The 27,335-nt window shown below is 39.1% G+C and overlaps 2 protein-coding genes and 1 long non-coding RNA gene across 4 annotated transcripts in view; 2 read left to right on the top strand and 1 right to left on the bottom strand.

Annotated features, from left to right (window-relative positions):
• Position 1: 1 nt before the first annotated feature.
• EIF3M (eukaryotic translation initiation factor 3 subunit M) lies at positions 2–13,230 on the bottom strand. The gene is made up of 11 exons (XM_072339202.1): positions 12,660–13,230; positions 12,371–12,503; positions 11,678–11,816; positions 11,169–11,292; positions 10,546–10,640; positions 6,304–6,387; positions 4,937–5,036; positions 4,389–4,470; positions 1,233–1,376; positions 691–751; positions 2–271 (listed from the first exon to the last, which is right to left on the bottom strand). Exons 1-11 carry the CDS (start codon positions 12,699–12,701, stop codon positions 151–153), a joined length of 1,125 nt encoding a protein of 374 aa, XP_072195303.1. The 5' UTR covers positions 12,702–13,230; the 3' UTR covers positions 2–150.
• A 1,234-nt stretch (positions 13,231–14,464) lies between these two features.
• Positions 14,465–21,254, top strand: LOC140253268 (uncharacterized). 2 transcript variants are annotated; one of them, XR_011903814.1, is made up of 4 exons: positions 14,465–14,589; positions 14,742–14,801; positions 15,286–15,425; positions 19,256–21,254. It is a non-coding gene; the product is annotated as an uncharacterized lncRNA (long non-coding RNA). The 2 variants fall into 2 exon arrangements; XR_011903815.1 differs by having other exon boundaries at positions 14,471–14,603.
• A 3,887-nt stretch (positions 21,255–25,141) lies between these two features.
• Positions 25,142–27,335, top strand: part of WT1 (WT1 transcription factor) — a 68,464-nt gene continuing 66,270 nt past the window's right edge. Inside the window, exon 1 of the mRNA XM_072338916.1 lies at positions 25,142–25,157. The gene's annotated coding sequence lies outside the window, so the exon portion shown is untranslated. The remainder of the gene's footprint in view (positions 25,158–27,335) is intronic.

Here is a 27,335-nt window from a genome sequence, read left to right as displayed (position 1 = left end):
AGATTTTCCCACATTTTATTGCTTTTCTGTTGCAATTTAGAATGCGTGTCTTCTTTAAACCAATTGTATACATTTTGGAAACATTCACAAATGGTCAAAGGTTTTGAATAAAATGGATCTGTAGTGGGACATCTCCAGGTTATACTTTCTTTAGGTGTCTGAGAGACTGAGGAGACTGTTTTTGACTTGATTCAGATTTTGTTTCCAGGTGTTTAGCGTATCGTACAATTGCTGCCACTGCTGCTTTCCAAAAGTCCGATGTGTGCTGTGACTAGAGAAGTAAAACAAAATCAGATGATTACTAGATGTAATACTCACCCAACTATTCTTTTACAGCATTACGTTTAATCTCACACACGAGCAAGAAGTTTTTATTTTCCGTAAAAGGCTGCACTTCACCAGTTACAGAAGTCTGCAGCCTTCCCAAATATTTAAAGCAACAATAGTCATTAGTATTCTTGTCACTATTAGGTCATTAAATGAAATGTGCTGGAAAATAGGACTCTTTCATTACATAAGCTAATCACATTCAGTCTGAGCTTTAATAAAATTATGATAAATAGCAACTACTTAACTACCACCAAGTGCTAGGAACAATACCTCGCCTCTAGTTAAAATATTCTACACCTGTAAGTGAAATAATTAGAACACACTAAGTCCTACAAAATGCTATGAAGAATTAAGTCTTACCTGACAACTACTTTCCTCTGTGTCTGATCTATTTTGCAGTACACCATCTTTGTCTTTACGGCTGCAAAAAAGAAATGCTGTTTTAAGCCCTATTTTCAAGACACGGTGATGTTACATTGCTTAAGCCTCCTATAACGTTTTTGCTGACAGTTTTAACCATCTAATAGGCAGAAATCCAAAATGATGTTATAAGATGGACATATCTTGCTCTTATTGATGCCAAACTAAGCTATTAAAGAAACTTGTAATAATAATAATAATAAATACCCCTACAAATTAATAGCTTTAATGGCAGCAAACAAAACCAGGTGACAAATTAAACCTGTAGATGATTTATTATGCAGAATTACTTGAAATATATTTCCCATGGCTAAGAAAGGAACTCTTTCAAAGTCAGTTGTACATTCGAGCGCAAAGGTTTTACAGATATATCTATACTGGAATAGAATCAAACATTTCTCTCAATATTTAATATTAACACAGAAGATTATATAAGGTATAGTTAATTAGCATTATATAAAGTACTTTGTTACAGTTCTTACCATCAATAACAAATGCTTCTACGTCATCAGCTCCAATCTGAAGTTCCTGTTGCATCGTGTCAAATGATATCTCTTTATTCTCTACAGCCATACCCATAAAAGTAAGTAGCCTCATTTTTGCCATATTCTGTTCATGCAACAAGCCTGTGTGAAAAGTATTGATAGTTTATGGATATTGATTCAATAATATCTAGTTTGCTTTTCATGGTTTTTACTATATATCCTTCCAGTAATTTAGAATTCCACATAGTGAAAACATCCTACTTGGCTTTATCAATGTTTTTTGAGGTAATATTTATTCCTTCCTCCTCGTGTTCTGCTAAAAACACCTGGTTTAGTTATTAATTCATCGTGAAAATGAATACCCAAAAAGAGGAGAGTGGAGATTTTTTTGAACCACTAAGGACATCATCTTTACAAAACTCGGGTGGTAAGAGCACAAGTGATGTTTTTAGTTGGATCATCAGGAAGCATGGCCATGCAACGCAAGAAAAATAACTGGTGATGTCAAAGCCTTAATCCAGCCTCACTGCTCATTCTCAGGTAGGTAAAACTGTAATGGTTCAGCAGCAAGTGCTCTTCAAGTACTTCAAGTACATCTTCTAAGATGTGTCAGATCTTTTGCGGGGTAGTATGAATGGCAACACAAAGAACTGAACCCTGGGCTTGGCATGTGGAAATCTGAGTTCTTTCTCCTGTAAAAGTGCAGACGAACAGAGCTGCACCTGGATAAGCCAAGGCCTTTCTTTATCAAGTTCTCCAAGGCATCAACTAAGCTTCCCTGGAAGTTCCTTTAAGATGAATGGCAATCACTTGGTTTTGGAATGACATTATAAGCATCCACATGGCTTCAGTAAATATTTAAGTTTGGAATTTATAACATCCATACTCCAATAGGAAAGCACATTAGCAGAGGGGACATCATGTTGTGTTAATTAGCTGTAATTATGATGCAGGCTCCCTATTTGGCACCAATTCAACAAAAATGTGATCACTATAACTCATACGAATGAGGAGCATCAGACAAAATATACCTAGAGGAGTTTAATGGAAATCTACAAGCATCAAAAAATCAATTAGCACACATTAACCCTAATTAACAAATGCAAATGAGATGCTGATTAACTTTCTGAAAAAGGCTGCTGATGATACCAGATTAAATGTGGCCATGTTAGGGCGATTCAGTTGACACAGATAATGCTACTGCTGGCCCAAGTTGTCAGCATTAATAAAACAACAAATTGTAACAAACTGATGCCACCTGTAGGAGCCTTCATTGCACAGCTTTCATGGACTCCTTGTAATTGGTCCTGATCCAAGCAAAGCTGATTTTGCAACAGATCTAATCTACTATTAACAACATCCTTTTTTATTTGGAAGCTCAATACTTGAGAAAAATGTTGAGAATGATTAAAAGCACTTGTTTTGGGGAACAGATCCAAGTGTTTCAGAGAATTGTTCATTGCCTCCTCAAATAATCATACTGTTTTCTATACTGATCTGCCTTTTTTCTTTTTTAAGGCATAGCTGAAAGACATAGAACAAGTTCCAAGCATCCCAGTTTGAACTACTTCAGGCTACCTTATGCAAAGCTGAAAGACATTCAAAACTTCCTGAGTGTGCCATAAAGAAGGTAATCAAGGTAAGGGGAAGGTTGTTTTTCAAAACAGCTATACAGATACTTAAGGATTTTATAGGATCACCTGAATACCGGACATACTGAAAAGACGTAGACCTTATATTCACGGAGTTAAACACAGACACAGGAAGGCAAAGCAAAATAAATGGTGACTATTGTATGACGTACAGATAGAAGCATAACTGTGTTTGCATCACATACTTCCATGGGTGAGTAGTGAATAGATAAACCATTTCAACACATAGAAGTAATTACTATATATATATATAGTTTATATTTATATATAAATCTATATATATATATATAGGTTATATATATATAGTATATATATATAGTTTATATTTATATATAAACCAACCCCTCTCCTCTTAGAAAGTATAAAATGTCCTTATAGTGAATGTTTAGATAAAAAGACAAAAGATAGCACTATCCTATACACACAGTTACAAACTACTGAAAACTTGCTGATGATTTTTATCTTAAAAAAAAAACAAACCAAAACCTATTGTTTTTAGTACTCAGAATACCAGCATTTTTAAGCTTTGAAGGGAATTATTCTCAGAATTAGACCACACTCCATTAAACAAAATAATACCTATGTTAAAAGGCTGCACTAAACTCAGTTTTTTGTAGAACTGTGCCTTTATTCAAATGCATTCACTTTGTGTTCAAGTGTCATTTCAAAATCAAAGTTATAAAAAAAAAATAATAAAAAAATCCGATTTTTATGGAAACATTTATTCATTACTAATATGTCAAAACCTTAATGCAGTAATAAAAAAACCTGCATCATTGAGCAATTTCTGCATTGTCACTGACCCCTGTCCTAAAAAGCTGGAATATAAAAAACGTAATTTTAATGCATGCAATAGCTTATGAACCAGGGCTCCTTTGAAACAGTCAATTACACATCCACGGGGGAGTGTCAAAGTGTTAATTACTACTCCTTTTTTCCACAGTGTGTAAATAAAGAGGGTGCTGACATTAACATTCCATCACATTGCTTCATGTGATGAAACAAATTAACTGGGACAGACTGTGACTTGCTAGGTCTAATGCATCAGCACACGCGTACACGCGTACGCTAGTTTGCATGTTTTACCTTACTGTTCAGGGGAAGTATTTGAGGTATTTGCTGTTATAAAGTTACAGTGTTTTTTCAATGCTCACTAAGAGATTTATACAGGCTGCTGTCTCACTTATTGAAGTTGTCATCTCCAACCCAGCCTGATGTACCAATGCACTAAATATCCCCTACCAAAGGGTTTAAGTGAACGAAGCAGAGAAAAACAGATTCCTACTTAAAATCCCCAAAATAGTTTGTCCTAGAATATATTACAAACCACACTTAGTTCATTTCTAAGAGGTTCAAGTCTAATCCACTGCTTAGAGAAAAAAAATGACACAAGAAAAAAATCACTATTAAAATTGTCTTTGGTATTTGGGTTGGAACTGAAGTCCTTTGTCAGTTCCATTATCATAAGCCATGTCAGAAACATAACGACTTGAAAACTTACCAAGGGAGTCAATGAAGTCTTTGTTGTTCTGATAAAACTTGACATAGGACACTAGTTTAGCGCTTACAAAAATTGTCAAAAGCTGGAAGATGGAAAACAAATGTAAGAACAGTTTAAAGATTTTCTGTTTCTCCTCTTTGGAGAATGCACAGGCACATAAAACACCACAATTACGATTCATAGTGCAAAAAAACCCCAATAAACAACCCCCAAAACAATAAAAGTTACAGAGTCTCCTGCTGAAAGCCAAGGGCAATCTGTGCTGTGATTATTTTCTCAGATCAGAAAGGCAGTTTTGCCAAAAGAATTTACAGTGAAGGTGCAACTTGTAACTGATTTGCTGAAGCTTCTAGAGGGGAACGTTCTACTATACATTTACATGTAACATTTGAATTTTCTGATGCTAATACCATTTAAAATAAAAACATCATACAATGCACCTCAAGATTAATGACACAGCCCACTATTCCAATGAGTTTCTAAAGACATCAATAAGGCAAGGACTTTGTAAGATATAACACTAGCTTGCTAAAAAGAAAGCTACTCACATCGTGAATAAGTTCGCCCTCCAAAAATTTGACTGGCTTTAAGGCAAGAAGATGGTCAAAGAGAAAGGTATTTGGATCTTTCAGTGCTCGTACAATACATCTAATTAGAAAAGAAAAATGATTATTTTTACAGCAATACACATTTCAGATGCAACCCCATTTGTTTTTCTTTGCTTTCTAGGAGTTATTCCAGGGTTTTCAACTACACTTAAATATAAGGCATGTCACATTCCTAAGTAACTTTAATCTTGGTTTCACAGATGGAAAAAAACAAGAGCAAGTGCTCAGTACTTTGCCCCATATCACAATTAAGATTTGCCAGGTGGTAGGACTGCAGATGAACCTACTGTATCCAACTGTGCATTTATTACATTTACTTCCAGCCAAACCTTCATTCCTTGTGGTGTTTTTACTGTCCTCCTAAAATTTCATAGAATTAAGTCGTTTAGGAAGATTAATTATACTTGAACATGTGACATAAAGCAGAGAAAACCTCAATACCAAGCACTGCAAGACCGATGATTTATCAGTTGCAGCTCCAGACTATAAACAGTCCTAAAGTGTTTCTAGAACTCTAGATGAAAGCATTTGTTCAACAGCACATTAAAAGTCTGTTAGTGCTACACACTAGTGCTGATGGCCTAGACCATGACCCTGCCACATAACATACAGCCAGAAGAACCTGAAGTCTACCTAGACACAGCAGTGTGGTCAACTCTAAGCAGGTATGTTCTTTCAGATGTAAAAGGCCTCGATGGTAGTCACTGAGGTTTTTATTTACTTATGTAGATGTTTTAATTTTCAAAATAAGTCCGTCTGGTTCTCCTGCAAGCTTATGTACAAGCTATTACACACACAGTAGATCCATGTAACTTATTAAAGATCCAAGTTTGTCAGAGTGATGGTAGGCAGAATGCAAAATTTTGCCTGTAGGAAAAGCACGCTGTTAAGAACTGATTTTACTCCCAGCATATCCACCAAGTGGTTTTATTTTATTTTTTTCCATATCCTTAGTAGTATTTGCTCCTAGAAACAGGAGCTATAAAAGAACATTAAAGTTCAAGATTCAAATAACCAGCAAGTAAAAAAAAACCCTCAAGTACAGGAAGCCAATTCAACTTCTGATTAGATACCTGATGTAAAAAACCTATTTTGTTAAGGTTCAGCAGTGAGCAGAACTATTCCCAAACGCTTGCAGAGTGGAGTAAACATAGAAACACCCAAATCTACCATAGGTTGTGAACTCTTCATCATGTCAGCCACACTATAGAAAAAAGGCCCCTGCCACAAGGCCATTCCATACTCTTTAACATAAGGCAATCAACAGAATACTGCAATACAGTTAAAAACTGGGAAGTCAGTGTTACCTGTGAGCATCAACTCTAGCCTGGGAAGCATTGTCCTCTGTGTAACTCCCCAGTAGTTCCACCATTACTTTAGCTGCGGTGTCACTGAAGAATAAGAATAAAGTCACCTTAGGATAGCTGAAAAAACAGTTCCAACACACTCAAATGTTTAAATAATCCCGTCATGATGTTGCAGGTCAAATTAATTACAAATGAAAAGATGTAGATGATCCATTTTAATTCTAGTGGAAAGAACAAATTAACTGGATGTATTCTTTCAATTCTTGTTCTACAAAATGTTTATCTTCACCCTTCATTTCATTCTCTTAAATTGATAAATTACCTGCTGGTTATGGAAAAAGCTTTCTGAGCAAGGAACAGCTTTGTATGGTTCACTAGAACGCTCCTCTTATGCACATCTGGATTTAATCACTGCAGAATAAGTAGCACTGCAAAGTTTATTTCAAATGTAAAATGGCATATCTTAAAGGATATTTATGGTCAGAAAAATAGCTGCGTAAAAGCTCCCTTTTCTTCTTTCACAGATTGTCTTTAAGTGTTCGGAGTGAGAGCTGCTCATTTCACTGAGGAAGTGGCCAGCAATTCAAGCAACTCAGGCTGCCACAAAGCAAGCAGCTCCCAACGCTGTGCTGACAGACTGCTTTTAGAAAACAGGTATTCATTCTAACAAAATGGAGTAAACTCTGAGCCTCATCTACCCAGATGTTTTAAACAGCACCTCAATGTTATTGCAAGCCATCTCCAAAACAGACAAGAAAGAGACCGTGTCAATTAACTTCTAATCATTTTTATGTATCAGGTCTCACCACTAGTGAGGCCAGCAACTTCTGATGCTTCTTTACAAAGTTTTGAGCAGGAAAACAAAACAAGAGAATAGCATCATCAAAAACAACTTATTTCCTATTTCTTACGGCATCCTCGCTAACTACCAAAAGTTTGTCCAGACAGATAACAGATTTCACTGGTGCCTCCTTAATACTTCATATTTAGACATGGTAGGGTCTGTGTGTAGATACAACCATTATGTGATAATAAGAGCGTGAGCTTTGCAGAAATTCCCTGTGCATGCATACAGACTGGCTTTGGTGCACATATCCTTGGGATCCTCTTTATGCAGAAGTACTTTCTGAGGGGACAGGAAGGAAGGACACTGTTCTCTCTGAGCTACACCGTCAAGCTAAATTCTTCCTTTAAAGTATGTCAATTGCAGAGATACAGCAGATTTCCCCCATGAAGAAAATTAACAGTATTCCAGTCAAAACGTATATGCAATTGCAGCTTACTAGACCTACCAAGTTTTCCTTAAATCAATTTGATACTTTATTGTTACACAGTTTATTCATTTAACTACTTAAAGTAATGGCAAATGTTGCACAAGAGAGGACTAAACCTGCACAGCACTATCAGCAGGTACCACACTCATATGGAATTAACTAAGTAGCAGCACAAGCTAGAATGTAGGTTCTTTATGTTTTCAGTTCACTGACTGTATGAGTATTTATCATAAACAGAATTGCTATTTGACAACTGCTCTGTAGAGTGAAGTTTTGTGCTCCCAGCGATCACAGATGTGCAGTGCAAATATTCAGACACTGTGGGAAGCAGGCGTTATCTATAATTGAAGAGGTCAGCCTATGCTTTGTCATGGCACCTGATGCTGGTGTGTAGAAGAGCAGACAGCCACGTAACTAGCTTCCTGCGCTAAACTCTTGTAAGCCTCAACAAACATGTCAGGATTATTCTACTCCTTTTATTTTTTCATCTTATTCTATTCAGCATCACACTACTACTCTACGTTCTGCTGTCTAAAGCACTAAGGCAGATCACCATCTCACCAAAGATTGCTGCTAAAACTGTAAGCAGCATTGGGCTGGAGCTTGGTGTGACATTCAAGGCTTCATAGAAGAACACAACTCCTAGGCTGCAAACAAAATGTGCATGCCTGCAAAACATCACCTATAACTGGAAAACAGGTTGTATTACCTTGCAGTTTCATACCAACACAGCTAGGAAAATGCTGAATATTAAGCAAGCTGATGTAGAAAACTACCATCAAACCTTTATGGCAAGAATCAGGAGTAGCAGGGAAAGTAACTTAGCTCTGGCAAAGTTCATCTGCCAAATATAAAAACCCAAAAACATGTGATACCAGCTATCAATTTTCCAGCTGCCCCTACCAATTTTTCTTTAGCTGATCAATGGAAAGATAAGAGCCCTTCCTCAAAGAGCTCAAGATGATTTTGATCATCAGAAAAAAGAAACTTCAATCAGAATATGACTGGAAAAGACTTGATAAAAACAAGCTTTACAGGAGCTGTTTGCTACCAAGCTAGCCACTGGGGAAAGCCTCTTAGGTCTGGAAAGCTGTCTCTTCTGCCACGTTAACTGAAGTTAAAACATTAAAGAAGCCAAAGAACCAAGATTCCATTCCTTTCAACGATGTTTTTTTTTTTCCTTGATTATAAATCAACAAAGTAACTGAGGTATGATTTTTATTGCTTATTTTTCAGTTCCCACTTATCTTCCCATACCGCTACACCAACCGGCATTCCTGTGTGCTAAAGCTGGAATGCTGCTGTGCGTTTCCCATACTATTGCAAATACTGCCCACTGATCCAGGAGAGTGAACCAGGTCAAAGGTGCTAGGGTCACTTCTTGTTTTCTTTCCCGGAGAAGAGCGTAAGTGCTCTGAAAAATTGCTCCATTCACTGCAAAGCTCACTGCAACAGATGGTAAGGACACGGAGTGCAGAGTAATATATTACAGAGTTTGTAGATGTTTTCAGTGCCTCACTTTAAAAAATATTACTGGTAAGCAAAAACATCGGGTTTTTTTTCCTGCAATTGGGCAGCTATCTGCTAAATAACCTTGCTAGTAAGCTTACTCATAGCACAGAACAAAAGCTTGAAGTTTAATTCACATATTTTGATATTAAGACTAGTTAAAACATAGTTAGCTATGAAATACGGGAATTCAGCTAAATAAAGCCTCTGAATAAATCAATAGGATGAGAAATGTTTTAGAAGTCAGAGCGTTACAGATTATCAGTATAATACTTTAAAACAGAAGTGCTATATCTGATTAACATTTCTGAAATGATTTTGACCAGTTGCAATCTGTTATGAAGTATCATCAATGCAAAAGCATTTTAATGTTAATGACAGGAAACTGCCATAATGTTGTAGCTCACAGTGTAACAACTCCATGAAGATTAATCACCCCTAAATGGAGATTCAGTACAAATGATCCTGCTATGCTGACACAGCATTTCCAGGCTACAGTTGCATGAGACCAGAATAAGCTAATTCTCCTGCCAGAAAAAACTCTCCTCCTACTACGACAGCTCCACACCTGCCTTTCTTCCTCAGAAAGGTCACCTCCCAATCCAATCCACTGCACAGCTGCACAAGTGCCTACACCAGCATGTGCACACACAGAGAAATGGACTGGGGACAGAAGTGCTTCTTTCTGCAGCAGTACAATACAGGAAATGCTGCTCTCCCTCCTCCCACAACCCACAGCAGGGACAAGTTAGACAGACAGGCTGACACAGTTGTTGAACTACATGCTGAAACCACTTCAGCCCATCTCAACAGCCCTGGCCAATGCATTCGAAACACCCTATCGCATATCCGAGATAAACTGATGGCAGCTCTCAGTTGAGATTTGCATTAATTTACAGTCATGGTACAGATGGCATTGCTTTACGTGCCAGAAGACACTGGTCTGCCAAGTTTGTTAGATCAAAGATACCACTTATGATCCAGGATAATGATTTAAAATGGTCAAGCAGGTATTGTGCAGACATTAATTTTGATGATGAGTGGAAAGCTTTGTCCTAAAGGTAATGTTTATATTAGAAGACTGATTCTGTTAACTGTGATTGATAAGCCTCCCAGCATCATTAAAAAAAGAGATAGCGCTGCCATGCACTAAAATGTCAAAAGTGCAATTAAACTTATGCCAAATAGACTTGGCCTAACGCTACAATGCTCAAAGATTAATAGTCATGAAAAGAAATAGTTTTATTTTGGGAGTCTGTAGTTAATTCACTGCTAATAAATATTCTCTAAGAAATGGCTTAATGCGAGACTGCTTAAAACAAAGGAAAAAGCAACAGGTATACTTGCACCGAATTGTTAGTTCAGATCCATTTTAAAAGTGCTGTGAGAAACACTTCTCCTAATATAACTTGCAATACATCAATGTAAAATGCAGCAATCTATTACTTGTCTGCTATACCTCTTTTTGCAGTCTACGAGGACATCATACAGCAGTCTCAGAAGAGTGTGCTTTTTGTCTGTGCTGAGATTCCAGTCAGAAATCCATTTTCGGACCTAAGTAGAAAAGGACCAAGTGAAAAGGAAGCACTGGAAAAAGGCTAAAACAAAACTGTAGTTACTGACTGTCAAGCAGAAAAGGATTCAAAGGATCTTTTAAAGAGATTTATCCTCTGCATCCTCTGACTATCAGGCTCCCCGTGTAGAAGGTAGAAGTTTTACCACAAGAAGCCACAAGGCTGCATTCTCTACATTACTCCTTAAGGACAAGAAATTCCAATACGCTGTGATTCCAGAGCAAGGAACATGATGCCCCCCGTTCCTGATCCAAGCTCCTCACTTTCATTACTACCACAAGAAACTCACAGAACTATGAGCAGAAGTAGAGACAAAAAATAGATGGTAAATTGCTCTAGATTCCAAATATAGACCTTCAACAGGTTAGAAAGTTTTGTGTTCTACATTTCTATTTCATAGACTCTAGCAATCTTTAGCAGGAAAAGATGATCTGTATCAACTCCGAGTAATACTTAGTGAAATGCAGCGTGGTTAATAGGCCGCAACTCGAAGCACCACAATAATTACCTGATCTAATTCAGTTGGAATGTACTGGATGGCACCACACGATGAGGCCACTTTAAGAAGGCTGCAGTACACTGTATATCTCACAGGAGTGTTCTTATCCATCCCATGGAAGAGATTGCTCAGTCTAAACCACAAACAACAAAAAAATGAGTTAAGAAGGGCTAGGAAGACATTTAGGAAAAAGGAAGGCATATAAATGCTTCTAGCCATGTGCGTGCTAGTACAAGCACCTGGCAGCACTGTAAGTCCATGCTGAATTGTAACAGTGTTCAGTTTAATAACAGGTTCCAGCAGAGAAGCCTAAAGATCTGTGCATTTTTAAGTTCATAATACCTAGCAAAGACCATATAACAATACTTTATAATAGGCAGTATTCGGTTTTTTACTCTTTTCCCTACAACAGACAAATCTTAATCCAACATCCCGTGCTTTGATTTGCAGACACGTATGAAATAACGCGCTCCCTCTACAAGGTCCCACTGTCTCACTTTTCTCTGTCAAATACTTACAGCTGCAGTCTGAGAGACGGCCGCTCTCCTTCCCGAAATTTCACTAACTTTTCACACAGGCTTTCAATCAGTGCTTCTTGTTTGTCAGGTTCCAGGATAAGGAGCAAAGAGACTACGCTGTTCATGACACTCTCGACATCTGCGCGGAACAAAATATACAGCAACAGTCACTATCAGTAGCAGCTCTTTGGCGCTGCAGTTACTTCTACTATGCATACTTAGTTTGCAAAAGGTAAATTGCCAGCATTACTAATCTGGATGTTCGTCAGATTATACATAAGATTTGGCTCACTGTGGTCTTCTAGGCTTCCAATAATAGATGTTTAGTCTTCACTTTTTTGCTACCTATTTGATCCGTCACCAGAAACATCAACTAGCACTGAATCTTCATCATATAAGTTTTTCAGAGGGAAAACCGGTTTCATGCGCAGCTCAGGTGCCTCCATAACAAGCACAGCCAAGCTCCACTGATGACTCCTTCAAAGGGCAGTAGATGTTTGAAGAAGGGAGGGGCAGAGCAAATGCAAATTTCACGTGGCAGAGCTGGAAGTAAGTACATGCTGTTTCACAGACAGGCATGTTAGTTAACGTGCAAGCCGTGCAACACAGCTCTCAATTCTGCTCACAGTTACTTATTTGAAAACATAAATTGCGGCACGTTTAGCAAAACTGGCAATGCTTGACGTGACAAACCTTTGTCATCCTCTTTCAGGCACACATCACAGACTTCAATGATCTGTGCCAAGTCAACATGAAGTCCCCCTTCAGAGTTTTCTTCAGAGATTTCAGCTCCTTTAGACTTCAGGTAAGCTCGAAGCTCTGCAGCCTTAAAAGAAACACACAAAGCAGTTGATGTGTCAAAGCGATAGGATTTCTATCCCACGGGCTGTCCCAAAGCCGGAGCCGCCTCCCAGCCCGAGGCCCGGCTCCTGCGAGCAAAGAGCTGCCCTCCCGCTCCCCTCCCGGCCGCCCCGCAGCGGACCTGGTCCTCTTCCGTGATGTCGATGAACGCTGGGACGCTCATGACTGCAGCAGACGCTGCCGCGGCCGGCCCGAGCACGCCGCCGCACCGGAAAGACGGAGTGACTTCCGCTGCCGCGAGACACCCGCTTCCGCTTCCTCGGGGAGGGGAGAAGCGCGTGGGGGGTGACGGGAAGCGGCTCGTGCCCGCAGCTCGTGCCCCGGCCTTTGGTGCGGAGGCGTCTGTGAGGCGGCGGTTGTGAAGGTGGCACGCCGGGCGGTCGCTGGGAAGAGCTGGCAATTGACGTCGGACTCGGCGGATTTACATTATAAAGGATGTCGCCTTGCTTTGAAAATGCCACCTGCTGGTTTTGTGCTCCTGGAAATCCCCTCTGAAAAGGTCGCGGTCCTCAGGAAATCAAATCCTGACGGACTGTACTGTGTGAAGAGCAGTTCCATCCCTCCTGCACAGACAGAGCTCCCTTTGCTGTGGAATTAGCGGCCATGTGCAGCAGTCGGTCACAACCTGAAGGGTGTGGAATACTGAGCTGTGGGCACAGCCTTTGCTCCTTGTGGCTGAACGCTGCATGCTTGGAGACCCACACGTGTGGGTCACAACTGGCACACGTTAAGGTGATGCTGTCCCTAACCCCTTTTGGGTCCCCCTCACCAGAAAGAAATTCACCCATTATAACTTGCAGAGGGAAAAGCATTTTGGAAACTTAGTAACTTCCCTCAGCCTGTAAGGCTGCTACATACACCCTGCCCCTTTCCCACCTACAAACCTGACCATGTAACAGCCAGACCTTGTTATGGAGTCTGAACACCAGAGCAGCTCTAGCATCCACTTCTATGTTTGCACAGAGCACGTTCAACCCAGTAAAAGCCACTACTCAACATGAGAATAATACATGGTACATCTTGATCTGCTGCAGAGCACCGGGTGCCAAAGCCTAGAGCCACTTTGTGCCTTAGGATGTGGTTCGTGGCTGCAAACTGACACGAAGCTCCCAGAGTTCACGTGCTGCACCGTGCTTGTAGGTGTCTCAAGTGCCCCGGGGTCCCAAAATGGCTGGGTTCATGTAGGGAATCAACTCATCACCTTGGTGTCTGCTATTTGTTTAGGTAGTGTGCTCAGATGGAGGTTTGCTGTGTATTATTCTACATATACAAAAGTAAAATAACCATTGATCATAGAGGGATGATGACAGAACATGCCTCTAAAAAGCACTGCTGAAATATCCACATATGGTATGTTGCAAGATACTTTATTTGTCCCAGAAGAATTAATATGATAGATGATAGCTGGGGTTTGAACTTGTGCATCAGGAAGTCCACTTTGAATATGAAAGGGGCCGTATGTGTTTTGTGAAACTACCAATGTAAAGAGCATGTTGTAGAAGAATGGGTTTCAGTTTTATCGGAATAATGACGTCTCTATGGGAACAAGGCAATTGTTTATAATCCTGTTTGCAGTTTGATGAAGCCAGTTGAGAAGCTGGGCACAGATAGGATTAAAGCTCTGCCTGGAGAGGCAGCAATTGTGCAGAGGCTGCTGGGGTGCAGAGCTGCTCTGGATCTGTGAGGCCCGGGGTCAGGCAGCCCTGTGGCTGCAGGTCCTTGGAGCAGCTTGGAGCCAAGCTGTGCAGACAGGGCAGAGCAGGAGCCCACCCACAGGAGGTCCCACCACGTCAGAAATGGCTGCTGAGCACCTGTGTGAATATAAACAGGTGTGGAGACAGAAACACCCTGCTGAAGCTTGGCTGCAGAGGGAAGGTGCATTTTGATTGGAACCCACCGTAAACTGCTTTGGGTCTTGTTTAGTTTCTGTAGGCAAGCCAGAGGGGTGGAGTCTAAGGAAATGATATTCTGTCCTGCACTCCTTGGACATAATGACTGAAGAAAGCAAAGTTCTTTGACTGGCACACCTTTGAAATCAACACCTTTTTAAAGTCAGGTTTTAGAGGTGGATGTAGAAACTCGTTCTCTTTTGTTAAAAATATTAATGAAAGGGGTATTCTTCGATATAAAAAAGAAGCATACATTTTATGATGGCATATTTTCCCTCCTCAGATTTATTTATTATTATTATTTTTTATTAAAGTTCTGTGTCTGTAGTGATGAAGAGATGAAAGCAGAGCTGGCTCTCTGGAAAAAAATAATGGTAAGGATAACTGCTTCTTGTGCAGACTGGCCTAGGAATGGACTGCAGTCACTTCGTTGGATTCGTGTAATGTACTCTGTTTTGTGCTGAGTGCCCTCTTGAGGTCTTCAGCATACAATGGCCTGGACGAGTCCCTGGCACTGACTGCACCTGGGCTGTTCTCAGCCCTTCCATTAAAGGCTTTTCCTCTCTCTCTCCCTCTCTTTCTCTCTCTTTTTGCCTTTCTCTTTTCCTTCTTTCTTTCCGTTTTTTTGTTTTGCTTTTCCCCTGTTGGAGAGTGGTTCTAACCAAAGTAGGTTGGGGCTGTTACTGTCGATCATAAATATGGACAATGGGTTACCCTGAAAAGTTAAAATAAATTCTGGATATCATCCAAAAACCCAGTCAGCCGAACCGAGTCTGTTCCATGTTCAGAAGCTTTGATTATCTTTATTGATGTATAGAAATGTGCCTCCTATTTAGTTTTCTGATTTCTTTTTCCTAGCTCTGGCTGTGACAAAAGTGAAAGTGCTGACATACCCAGTGAGCCTTTTCCTGCAAGACTTACCAGAGGTCTCAGGGAAGCCTGATTTTCTTCCTCATCCCAGCCAAGCTCTGTCGTCAGAGGATCTGTGGATTGCTTCAGTAAGTGCAGTTGCTTTTGGGTGCTACTCTGGTTTTCTTGCAAACTGTTCATGAATTGCTTGCCCACTTATTGTGAATCTCCTTAACTATGTGAGTGAAACAAAGAAACAAACTCGCGGTTATCCTAACCAGCAGGCTGTGTTCAAAATACTTTTTAAATATTCTGAATTGAACAGACTAAACTCAATGCTGTGTTACTATTATGGGTCATAATTTGTTCTGACGTGAAGTATTTTGTCTCTGAGCAGCCATTAGCAATACATTTTGTTTGGGGCCTAGGTGCACTTATTTTGCTTCTAGTATAACAGGTGTTTTTCTTAACCATTTTTTTAGGAGAAATCCTAAGTTTAGAGGAAATGAGCACTCGATTATTTAAATTTCCTGAGATTAGAGGAAGAACACTTTGCCAAACAATGCCTCTTCACTTCAAAACCTCTCCCCATAAATTATGCTAGGAGATCTTATTAAAAGTCTGTAAAAATTTCCTATTAAAAATGGTTGATTGCAGTTCAGACCATCACAGCTTTTGTGCTTTCAGTGAAATACCACAGCTGTCGGAAAGAAATATATTGTGAGACAAAAGGTTTTGTTTCCTTAGTCATAAATTATTTTGGTGATATCTGAAGTAAGATAAAACTTTCACTTATGTTTGAGTGAAGGAAGATGCCAGTGATAAGTTGTTCAGAAATCTATAAAAAGAATATAAGAATGTAGATCTAGATAGCAAATTAGAATCAGACTTCCTTTTTGTTTAAGCAAAGCAATTATTTCTGAAGTCAGTGAAGATTATAACCAGGGATAATAGCATAACTTAGCAAAGCGCAGTGCCTTTATCTCGGTACAACCTGAAGTTTAAGCATTCAACTCTGACCTTTGCGAACTATACAATAGAAACCCTTTGTGTTGGCTAGTTTTTAAACCAAAGTTAAACAAAACAAGTAGCTTGTTTATGAATTATACCTGCAGGGGAAAAAATATATATCTATACCTTTTGAGATTTTTTGGAAATAGGAAGAAAATTGGCTTTGGCCATATTTGTTTTTTCTACTGGCAAATTGTTTGCTAAGAAACTCTACAGAAGCAGCAGTTTCTGTAGAGGAGGAAGGGCTGTTCATGTAGTGACTGATTAGACTGAGGTATTTGCTTTCAGGACTGCATTCTACCTGTGCTCACTCAATCAAGTAGTTCATTTCTCATACGGTCCTGTATGTAATGAAGGCACAAAAGCACGGCATGTATACTAAAGGCTATTTTCCAAGGTTGATCGTCAGTAATTTTGAATGAAGGATGAATTAAGATAGTCGCCAACTGTTCATATATCATTGCTTTATATATAAAGGTCACATTTATCAGCCTTCTCCCTGACTCATTATATTTAGAGATTATAGAATAAAGAAAGATAGTACAGGTATTCAAACAGGTATATTGAGGGGCATCTGGAGATGTAGATAGAAAAATTGATATCCTTTTCCCAGTGGTCATCGGTATTAATAATTAAGCCAATTCTCTCTATCCTGTGCCATCACGTGAGTTTATCGTAATTTGTTTATACATGATTTAAATCAGGAGCGCACAAAACACAAACACAAGATGGTAATCTGTTCAGCTGTGTAATTTAAAGAATTTCATTATGCAGCCTTGATCCTATAATAAGATCCACTGCTATATCACCCTATTTCTTTTTTTTTTCCTTCTGAGTGATTTTTCTTATAATTCCAAGAGCATCTTCGTAGTGCTCTTTTAAGGCCACATGTGCTATGCATTCCTGAGTCCTACCTATTGATCAGACTGAAAGAACTATGAAGATAAGCATCTTCAGCACAAAGTCTTTAGTAAAATAATTTATCTTTGGGAATTTCCTTTGTGAGGATGAAGATGCTTATTTCAAGTCCCATGTAGTTGGGGCAGGGACAAAGCGAGTGAGGTTTTTGGTTGGTGAGGTCCAGGCATTGATGCACACCAAAATACATGGGGTGTCTCGGGCACACCATTGTGTCATTGCTAAGGGATGTTGTGGGGACAGTTATAGGGTTGGGGGGTTATACCTAAGACCTCTGTAGCCCTCTGTACCCTCTCAGCAGCAAGGTCTGCATTCTCACTCATGCTGAACAGTCTTTTACAAGTAATCCCACTGATGTCAGTAGGACTTTTGTGTAATAAAATGCTGTCTGACAAGAATATGGATATGAGAATCTGGCCCCGCTTGCACTAATTCCATTTTAATGAATACTTAAATGGAGTCGTTATTAAAAAAGTTTATTTCCTAATATTCAATAAATCAAAACTATAAAATCAGTTTGCCAGTTGTTGCCACTCTAGTCAAAGCCAGTTTCTCTTGTATTGAAAAGAGCAGTACATACTGTTTCCATTCAGGTGAGATTAATTGTAATACTATTATCTGCTTCATAAGATTTATTTCTAATAATGAAGAGTAAAGAAAAGTATGGGGGCTTTAACAATTTAGTATTTATATTGCAGCACCATATATTCGTGAGATGTTTCACAAACATAGAATTTGCTTAAGCTAAGAAGTTTATTTGGTGAATGAGCAACTTCAAAACAGCATTTAAAAAACAAACAAACAACCCAACCAGGCTTTGATCATAACAATTTAATTTCATAAAATGGACCACTGGGCACTACATGATAATGCTGAGATGCACGTTAAGGCTTGGTAAGAGTAGGTTGATCTGATGAAAGAGTAGTGGAGCAGTAGTGTGATGTACTACTGAGGAAACATCCTGACTTGAGCCCCCGCTGTTCTGGAACAGTGTTGGAGTCTCTGTATGGAAAATGACTTGGATTTGAGCTGATTTTTATCATCACATTGAAGAGGACTGATCTACTTAATTTCTGTAGTGAACTACAAATGAAAGAGTAGAAAACATGCTAACAATGCTGTTCTGACCTTATTGCATGCTGACAAAATATAAATAAAAAGCTGTGAAGGATCTTTATATCCATATGTTTCACAAGAGTTGGAAGTATTCAATTCCTTCAAGATGTTCCAGAAAACAGGCAAGTTTCCTGACTTTATACCTTTGCATGTGCCAGGATTCAAGGTCTGTAGTTTTGATGCAGTCCACCCCAGCGTGGTGCCAACGATGCCAACTCCTCTGTTACTCTGCAGCAGCCTACCAGGTTGTTTTTATAAGCAATCTATTTTCTCCACCCATAAATATTGCTCTTTAAAGGGATATTGAAATGAAGATAATGTGACTTTTCAGTAACAGGTCTTCTAATGTCAGCCGTTCTGTGTTTAAACTGTTAAATTTTCAACAGAATTAAAGATGTACATAGTATGTTCTACCTCCTGCAGGCTTCAGTTGTTAAAAGAAAATAAATCACTTAAACAGGGTCATGAGCAACAAAGGCCAGTGTGGGTTCAAAGTTTACAGGTCCCTGCATTTATCAGGTAGAAATATGCTACGTTTCACTATTTCATAAAATATCCTTTTATGAAAAAGCCATCAATCTTTGTACGTCCTACTAAAACTGATTTCTCAAATGAAAGCAATGAATGATGACACCAAATCAAGAAATCGTTTATGAGTTTATATTTTTTTCTAGACCACCATGACTTTCACATACGTTTTCAATTTTGGTAAGGATGTGATTATTATGTGGATACTTTTCACTCCCACCATCTGCACTGTGGGATCTGTCAGAGCTGCGTACTCTTTCTTGGGCAGACCAGGATCTGTAGTGCTTTTTAGGCAGTGAGAGTTATCATTTCTATACATTATCTAGAGACCTTTTGTGTTACGTGTGTGTGCAAATAAGCATAAAATCGAGGATCATTTGTAAACTTATGTTTAAATCTTTTTCAGGATTTCTGCGGGATGATTTCTATGTGATTGCTATCTGAATCTTACTCTGCAAAACTTGACTTTCAACACCAATTTCTCTCTTCTGGTCTTCAGAACTGTTGCTGCATTTCCCCCTGGGGTCACCAGGACAGGTCTTTGTCCTGCTGAACATTTCTGATACTAACAATTGGTACTGAGTGTTCGCACTTTAAGTATTGTAGAACTAGAATGCCATAGTTTGGGGTAAGAACAATGTAAGAAATTACTATATTGCTCGCCTAGCAATGGCATCCAGCACAGCAAGCAGCATGCTATGCTGTAATAAGGGAAAATTATGTCTTTTAGGTAAACTGCATGGTCTCCCTTTGTACCTGCACAAGGCAAATGAGGTTAGCCTTTCTAGGTTTCCACTGAAAAAGGAAACAATCAAATTTATAGTTTATGAAGTACTAGTCTCAGAAGAAGGAAGGGGGAGGTTAGTCTGAACTGAGAAGGATCTTGGTGCTTTTAAAAGGAGCTTTTCACTACTAGTGAGCAAATTTTGAGGGAGGAATCTTGTTTCAAGATGCAAGAGTAAGAGTTTAATGTAGAGTTAGTATTATCAGAACACGAGCCTTGCACTATTGGCTAGCATTATTGTCTTGCAGCTTTTACAGTGGTTGCAGGGTCCTGCATAGTAATTTAAGCAGCCTACTTTTGCATGAACATGCTACAAAATACATCTAAGGACTCTGCCAAAGACTCTGGAAACCTTACATACAAAGAAATCACAACCATTTTTCAGTGGGCACTTTACATTGCAAGCCAGTCATCTTCCCAAAACAAAATCTATCTTGTCTGTGTGCAAAGTTAAACAAAACTTTCTGTTCGTATGGCAGTGACCTTACAGAAATCACTGCTGTTACAGCAGGTGAGATAGGAAGTTCCTCTGGTAATGACCTTACATTACTGTTAGGGCATGTGAGATAAGAAGTTCTGGATTCTATTTTTCAGTGTTGTCTTAAAAGAATTGCAGGTCCTCACTGCAGTCTGTGGGCTTTTGATCTCTATGTTACCCAAAACACCCTGAAAAACAAACTCATAGGATTCTGTAACAATTCATCCAGATGTCATAATAATGTCCCCAAGTCCTCTGTGTCACAAGAGTTCCATGTACTGCTGCTTTATACCACTCAGTACCGTGCGCTGTGCTGTTCTTGCAGCCAGAGTCAGTGTCTGATTAATGCATCAAAAGCATTCAAAGCAGCTAAAAGGGGGCTGGGACCATGTGAATAAAGAGCTCGTAGACCTGTTTGAGAAGTTGTTCAGCACTGAATGGATTCTCTACCTGAAGAAAAGCATATCAAGAACTCCATGGTATTAGGTGTCAAAAAAGGCAGCATCTCTAATAAGTGGAATGGAAGCATTATCTTAAAATTATCTTAGAAGTCTTTCCCTCCCTCTGACCCTTATAAAATCTATGGAAACCTTGTTAAATGTTGAAGATACCGCAGTATTTCTGAAATGGGGAAAGTAGTTAAATTCCTTTCTGGTGACCATCTACACTGCAAATAGTGAGTGTAATCTTAAATTTGAAGAGGAAGTCTCTAAAGAAAACTTTATTAATGTATTCTGTAAATGCATGCAGTTTTACAAGTGCATTACCACAGGCACATATAATATGTCATACTGCATCGTGTAGTTTGGCATGCTGCATCTGATCCTGACTGTTGAGAGATGATTTGGAGGATGATGGATGGGCCTCCAGAACAGGCTGTCAGAACAAGTTGTCCGTGGAGGACAGGGGAAAGAAAAGGAGCAGAAAGGTTCTTTCTTGTCCCTTCTCAGCCACTGTTTGACGTGCCATGAAATATAAACATACTTTACTTCTTTAATAAGACATTGAATGTTTTTATAATCTGTCACTGATTACCACATCAGCATGGAAAGAAATCCTTAGCTGATCCATGGAATTACATCATCTTTGGAGTATTTTCAATTACAAATTTATTAAAGAATGAAGGATGCACTGTAGAAAGTATTGACAAATATCTGTTCCAAAATGAACGGGAAGTGTATAATGTTTTGAAATCCCCTTCCAACTCCAGGAAAAGTGAAGGTTTCACTAGTTAATAACGTGCTGTTTGAGTCTACTTTCATTAAAGCTCAGTTTTAATACAGACAGTGTACAGAGTGCCTGGTTTCTCTGTATCTTTCAATCTTCAATATGTGTTTGCTGAATATCCTCTTGCACAACAGTTCTCTGAGCTGTATGGTGACTTTATTGTGACTGTCTCTCCTCATCAAGAAATCTTTTCATACCTGTAATCAGCCTTTAGCTCTGACCCTCTCTATGAGAAATGGACCCAAAGGTTTTCTTGAATAAAAGATTTTGAAGGATACATTCCTCTCTAAGTGACCAGAAGTTCAGTGTGCTACTATTTTGTAAGCCTCAGAAGAGAGCAGAGTTTTCTCTAAAACAGTGCAGCTTTCCATTTCTGAAGGATCTCTCTGACAAGGAATTACACTACCATTATTATTCTCCCTCGCCATTTAATTCTAACAGTACAGTGATGCGTGACTTGTATCTATCTTGCTCTGTCCTCAAGGACATATTAATGTGCAGCTAGCTTAGAAATACCTTCTTTGAAAGTACTCAAATGATGGAAAACTGTTCTTTTCAGAGCAGCTGCAACCTGAGACATCTTTTCTTAGGAAAGAGAACACTTCAGAAACTTCTTAACCATTTAAATGCACTGCGAGCTTCTGCATTCTAACTTCTCTTTTTTAAAGTTACAGTATATATGTGTTACGCATTTTAAACCAACCGTGTATAATTGTCACTTTTTCTTTCTTTTCTGTGGCCAGCTTTTGTGATCAATCTCATTGATTTAGGAGCAGTGTCTTGCTTCCATAGCTTAAATGGGTGCAGATACTACCCTTCATGTTATCTTTGCTGTTTCAGAGTGCACAGTGTTGTGTTGTCCTTTTTGTCTGGGAAATATCTTCACAAAACCATGTGAACATTACGCTGTCAAGAAATTTGTGCCTCTACATTCACAACAGATTGCAAGCTTCTGTTTACACCAAGGATGTGTCAGACCACTGCTAGGTCTGAACTTAATGACAAAACAACTGTTCTTTTTCTTATTCCTTTGAATTTGATATCTCCAATCAGACAGTACTTTATAACATGTTTATTCTTTAATTAACTGCCCTATACCGTATTCCCTTCTCAGTACTCCTTCCTATGTTTGCAAGAGTCAAAACTGATCAGAACTTAGAAGCTTGTAATGTTTCACATCTCCGCTGGATTTTAAACGCATCCTTTTCCAATCACATACAAAGAATTCCAAATAGCAAAACTATCTGTAATCTCAAATAAATAAAAACACCAAAACCAGGCTGTACTTTTCTAAAACACTTCTAGAAAGCACATCAAAAAATAACATGATTAAGGGCAATGCCAGCCTTGTAGCCAAGCTTTAATAAGGACACTCAGTGAATCTCAAGGAGTAGAAGTGTGAACTTGGACTGTCTAGAAAGAAATACTTCATGTTCAAATCCTGAGGATGAGACTAGATATTGAGGAATGCTGCCGGAAAGTTTCAGAGGTTTATTTCCAATTGCTTTTTTCTTTCAAATCTTCTACGTATGATATCAACCTAGTTGTATGGGATATTAGTACTCACAGCCTGAACCTCTGATTAATCAGCTGAGGCAAGTGTTGGGTCAGCTGTGGGAGCACAGGTGAGAGTAATTTAGCTGTGCTCCCAGAAGGGGTGGAGCTTGACTCTACCTCCTCTAGACCTCATTTAAGGGCTGACCACCACTAAGACAGCATCTCTTGGAGATTGCTCCCTGGTGGAGATTGCCTTGGCATTTCCCAGTGAAGGCATCCATATTGGTGAGTCTTTACTTATAAATAACCTTTTGAATATCTGTTACTATCTTTGTATCATTCCACCTTACACTAGTGTTCAGAAAAGTAAGCATTTCTCACTAGAAAACCACTGATCAGAGGCACTTTACACTGGAGAGTGGCTTTTGAGCGTAAACGCTACAGGAAGGGATGTTCTTACCAACCAGGAATTCTACCCCAAAGAGATTTTTAATGGTAGCAGTTTTTGTTTTAACTCCTGTTAGCATTTGGCTGGATTTTGTCTCATTTGTGTAGCATGCAGTGATGGAGTTTTCCATTCAGTTCTTCCACTTTTCTAAATCACTGAGAAAACGATCTGCTTTAGGAGGAATGATCTGACTGAGCATGTTCAGTCATCGCATGGCTATGATCCAAAGTGGTCAGTTATGTTGCAGTGTGTGTTTGTTTTGTAAGTGTCCTAAGAAGGCTGACAGAGATCACATCTCTGTGTTTTGCTGCTCATTTGAGACCATTGCCTCTAGTGGTAATGGATTGCTGCAGAACCTTACTGGAGCAGATCACTAAACAGTGCAGGAATTCAAGAGCTGATGTGATGGGGTTTGTGTTATGATTTCATGTATGACTGTGTGGTTTTATATCTAAAAGCCAATCCCTGTTGGTAAGCTGGATAACTTCCTTTTCCCAAGAAAAATAGTCTTCTCCTTTGTTACTAGAAATGAATTGTTTCTAAGGTACGGGTTTCTGTGCGTATAGATTCATGCATGCACTAGTGAAAAAAAGAGGTGCCCTTTTGTGAAGAACAGCAGGAGTCCAACACTGGCAACTGGTGGAAAGTTCTGCTGTTACTGAGGACTCTGAAGTCCTCCTGTAAGAAATCTTGATAAAATATATCAAAGGATGGCTCAATTGCGTAGTAAGCCAGACTTGCAGCAGAAATATTAAGTCGTGGCTTGAAGCAGTGATTGAACACCTGATGAGAAGGCAGGGCCAACCCAGGGGAGCTCAGGCATATGCAGTGCACCTGAGTGACCAGAACGGGTGAAGCCAGGATCCATCCCTTCCCAGCCCTCATTGGATTGGAAGTGGAGGTGAGGGTATCTTGCTGGAGATCTGATTCAGAAATAGTCACTTCTGTGGGTATACAACATCCAACATAATGTGGCTAAACCAAGTTGCATCTTTTAATCCATTAAGAAACATGTTTCGCTGCAGCCTAAATTAATTAGTCTGATGGGATCAGCCACTGCATGCTGGTAAGGCCTGTCCTTGGCTCCTCATGCCTCTGGTAGTTTGATGTTTCAGGTGCACTGAAGGACAGGAGAAGGTGAGGAGAACTAAGGTACCTAGTGGTCTCTCTTGTCTCTCTACTGTAGGACTGCAAAGCAAGCTGCAAGCACTTAGTAGGTGAACTGAGTCTCAGAACACGCTGTAGATCCTGTGTAGCAATGGGGAAAAAAAAAAAACCAAAGCCTGAATCAACTTAATGACAATTCAATCAACTTAATGACATTATCTAAAGTATCTGTTTATTACTTTAAAAATCACACAGTTCTTTTCTCCCAGTTCTAAAAGGAGTAGAAAACTGGAATTTTATATCCCATCATCACTGAAGCAGATATTTAATGAAAAGTTATAAAGTACTGGAATGTGGATTATATCAGATTCATGTGTGTTACACTCATGTATACTGCTTATTTATTAATTGTTTAGCAAAGTAGAAGGTATTTGTAACCCAACTTTTACAATTGCATCAGTTAAAATCTATACTTAGCAATGACTATTCAGACTTCTCCGTACCTCCCTTCTGACATCTGTGTCATTTCCATTTGAGTGAATGTTCCTGCATGATTTGCCTGTGACACCATGGGTCACAGCATTGCACTAAGTAACCACATTGTCACACAGCCTGTTTGCAGGAGGAGGCAAGTATTTTGTTTTGTTGCCTTGAAAAGTCATTGTTTTAGGAAGTCAGTATCAACAAGCAAGGCCATAAGTGCCAGAGGCAAGCGCTGCATTATGAATGGCACACAGCAGGCTGGCAGTCATGGCAATATGAGAGAGGTATCTCTGTCACATACTGTTCTATCTTTTCTTTGTTCTATGCTTTCTTTGTTCCACCAAAGTCTTGGCTTAGCTGCTGCTATCAGAAGTTCTGGTCTTGTTGTGCAGGTGAGATACATTTGACCAGCTGACTGCAGCACCTTGCCTTCATTGAAAAGTGGAGGAGCGGTGCCCAGGAAGGCTGTGCTCTGGGTGTTCCAGGCTCTTCAGCAGTAACTTGGGAAGGATGAACAGTCTGTTCAGTAGATGTAGAACACCACTGGTAGCAAGGAAACCTCAGGGAAAGCAGTTTTAAGTAAAATATGATAAAATTTGGGAGACGGGATTTGGACCTAAGGATTAAGAAATACTTAAGGATTAATCTAATTAAAACATATATATGTGATAAAGTTTTGTTCTCTACTGTAAGATATAATTAGGCCTATAAAATACTCTTCCCTATTTTTTGTGTGAAATGTATAGATGCAAGGCAAAGCTTTTTAGTGCTATTGAGCTGTTTTATGTTGTGCTCTTTAGAAAATGAGACATGAGGACTTTTGAAAGCTGTTGTTTTTCTTGACTTCACCTTCATTAATCTCCTTTGATTTCTGGAAGGGGTTATTTTGTGAGCTCCACCGATGGGTAATGTTTTCTTTTCCAAAGTTCATGATTCTTCTATTCAAATCACTAATTTTCGCTGTTACACTCCAGTGCTTTAGTGCTTCCCAGGCCTCAAGGAATGAGTTTAATTAGCAATGCTGAATAAATTCTGAGACATGATTCATCTTTCTTGTCCCTGAGATCTAAGTAACAAAAATGCAATTTTAAGATGCACTTAAAAGCCTTGTCAGGATGGTTTATTTTCTCTAATTGGTTAAAGATTCCGATGTAAATTTTGAAGGATGAAAAAAAGTTTTACCTGTCTTCCTGTTTCCAGTTCAGCTGAGAGATGCAGGATTCAGTTGTATGTCCTTGAAGTCTCTGGTATTTTGTTTTCAAGATGTGAAGCTACGAGCAATACTTGGCACACACATTCCAAACTGAAAGCACAGTAGAGCATTTTCAGACCAAGCGATTGATTTGGCACATTTCAAATCTATCCCACATCCAACGTGGTTTAATTTGGCTCTGAAGCTTTTCATATTTCAAACAGAATGTATAGAAATCTGCTGAAGAGAAAATGTAATTTTGTAGTAATCCTGAGCGCTGCAGCAAAGAGGTGCAAATCCTGTCATGTCTTTTGTCTTTTTTTTTTTTTCTGAACCTGGAGAAGGTGTATTTCTAAGGCCTAGGATTTCTAAGGCCCTATAGGGGATGCTGAAAGTGGGTGGAGCAGCAAACACAGTAAATGAGGACTTAAATGTAAAACTTTGTCCTTCATTTTGTCCAAGTAGGCAATGCTAGCAGCACTGAGACCAATAGCATTTGGCCACGGCATATTGCCTGCTGTGCTGAAGGTTCGGAGCATCTTACACACATCACTCACGGATGACATTTCTGCCTTGTGACAGACAGCTGGGGGAGGAATTAAATGCAGCTTCCCCAAATTGACAGCAAGGACTCAAAATAGTAACTAACTTTGCCCGAGGACAGCTGTAAGGCAAACAAACCCAAATGGCCTGACTGAGAACCCTAAATTTCATTTTGAGACCACTTCCTCTCCTGTAGCATGCAGAGCACTGTGAATAAAAAATATGGGTTGTTTAGTATCTTTCTCATCTGGGCACAAAGAAATTAAGGACAAATTGTGGCTGTAGCCAGTTCCCTGGGTTTTGTCAGATCCAGACATATCCCAAATGTTATTTTAACGTAACCTTAAAAGAAACCTCTTGCTATTAATTTTGTATTTATTGCAGTTACACTGACCCTAATGATTATTTTTTTTAATGAATTTGACAGTTATCACAAATATTTTTAGTGCAGTTTAATGTCATTAAATATTACCTTTACTTGAATAAGACTTCAATAAAATTGGAGTAGACTAACTGCAAGGACTGGATTCTGGAAAGGCAGAGGTGTTGCATTTTCCTTAGTACACAGAATAGATGTAAGAAAATAGTACTTTATGGATACTTTATAAATATATATGTTTTATATATATAATAGTAGAATCCATTCCCATGTCACATCAGTACACCTCACATGAGGTGAACAAGCTCCTTCAGAAGGGAACCCATGTTCAAATTCAGCCCTTAGGTG

The sequence above is a fragment of the Excalfactoria chinensis genome, chromosome 5 (genome assembly GCF_039878825.1).
Source record: "Excalfactoria chinensis isolate bCotChi1 chromosome 5, bCotChi1.hap2, whole genome shotgun sequence".
Taxonomy (NCBI): domain Eukaryota; kingdom Metazoa; phylum Chordata; class Aves; order Galliformes; family Phasianidae; genus Excalfactoria; species Excalfactoria chinensis.
This window is presented reverse-complemented; position numbering and strand designations above follow the sequence as displayed.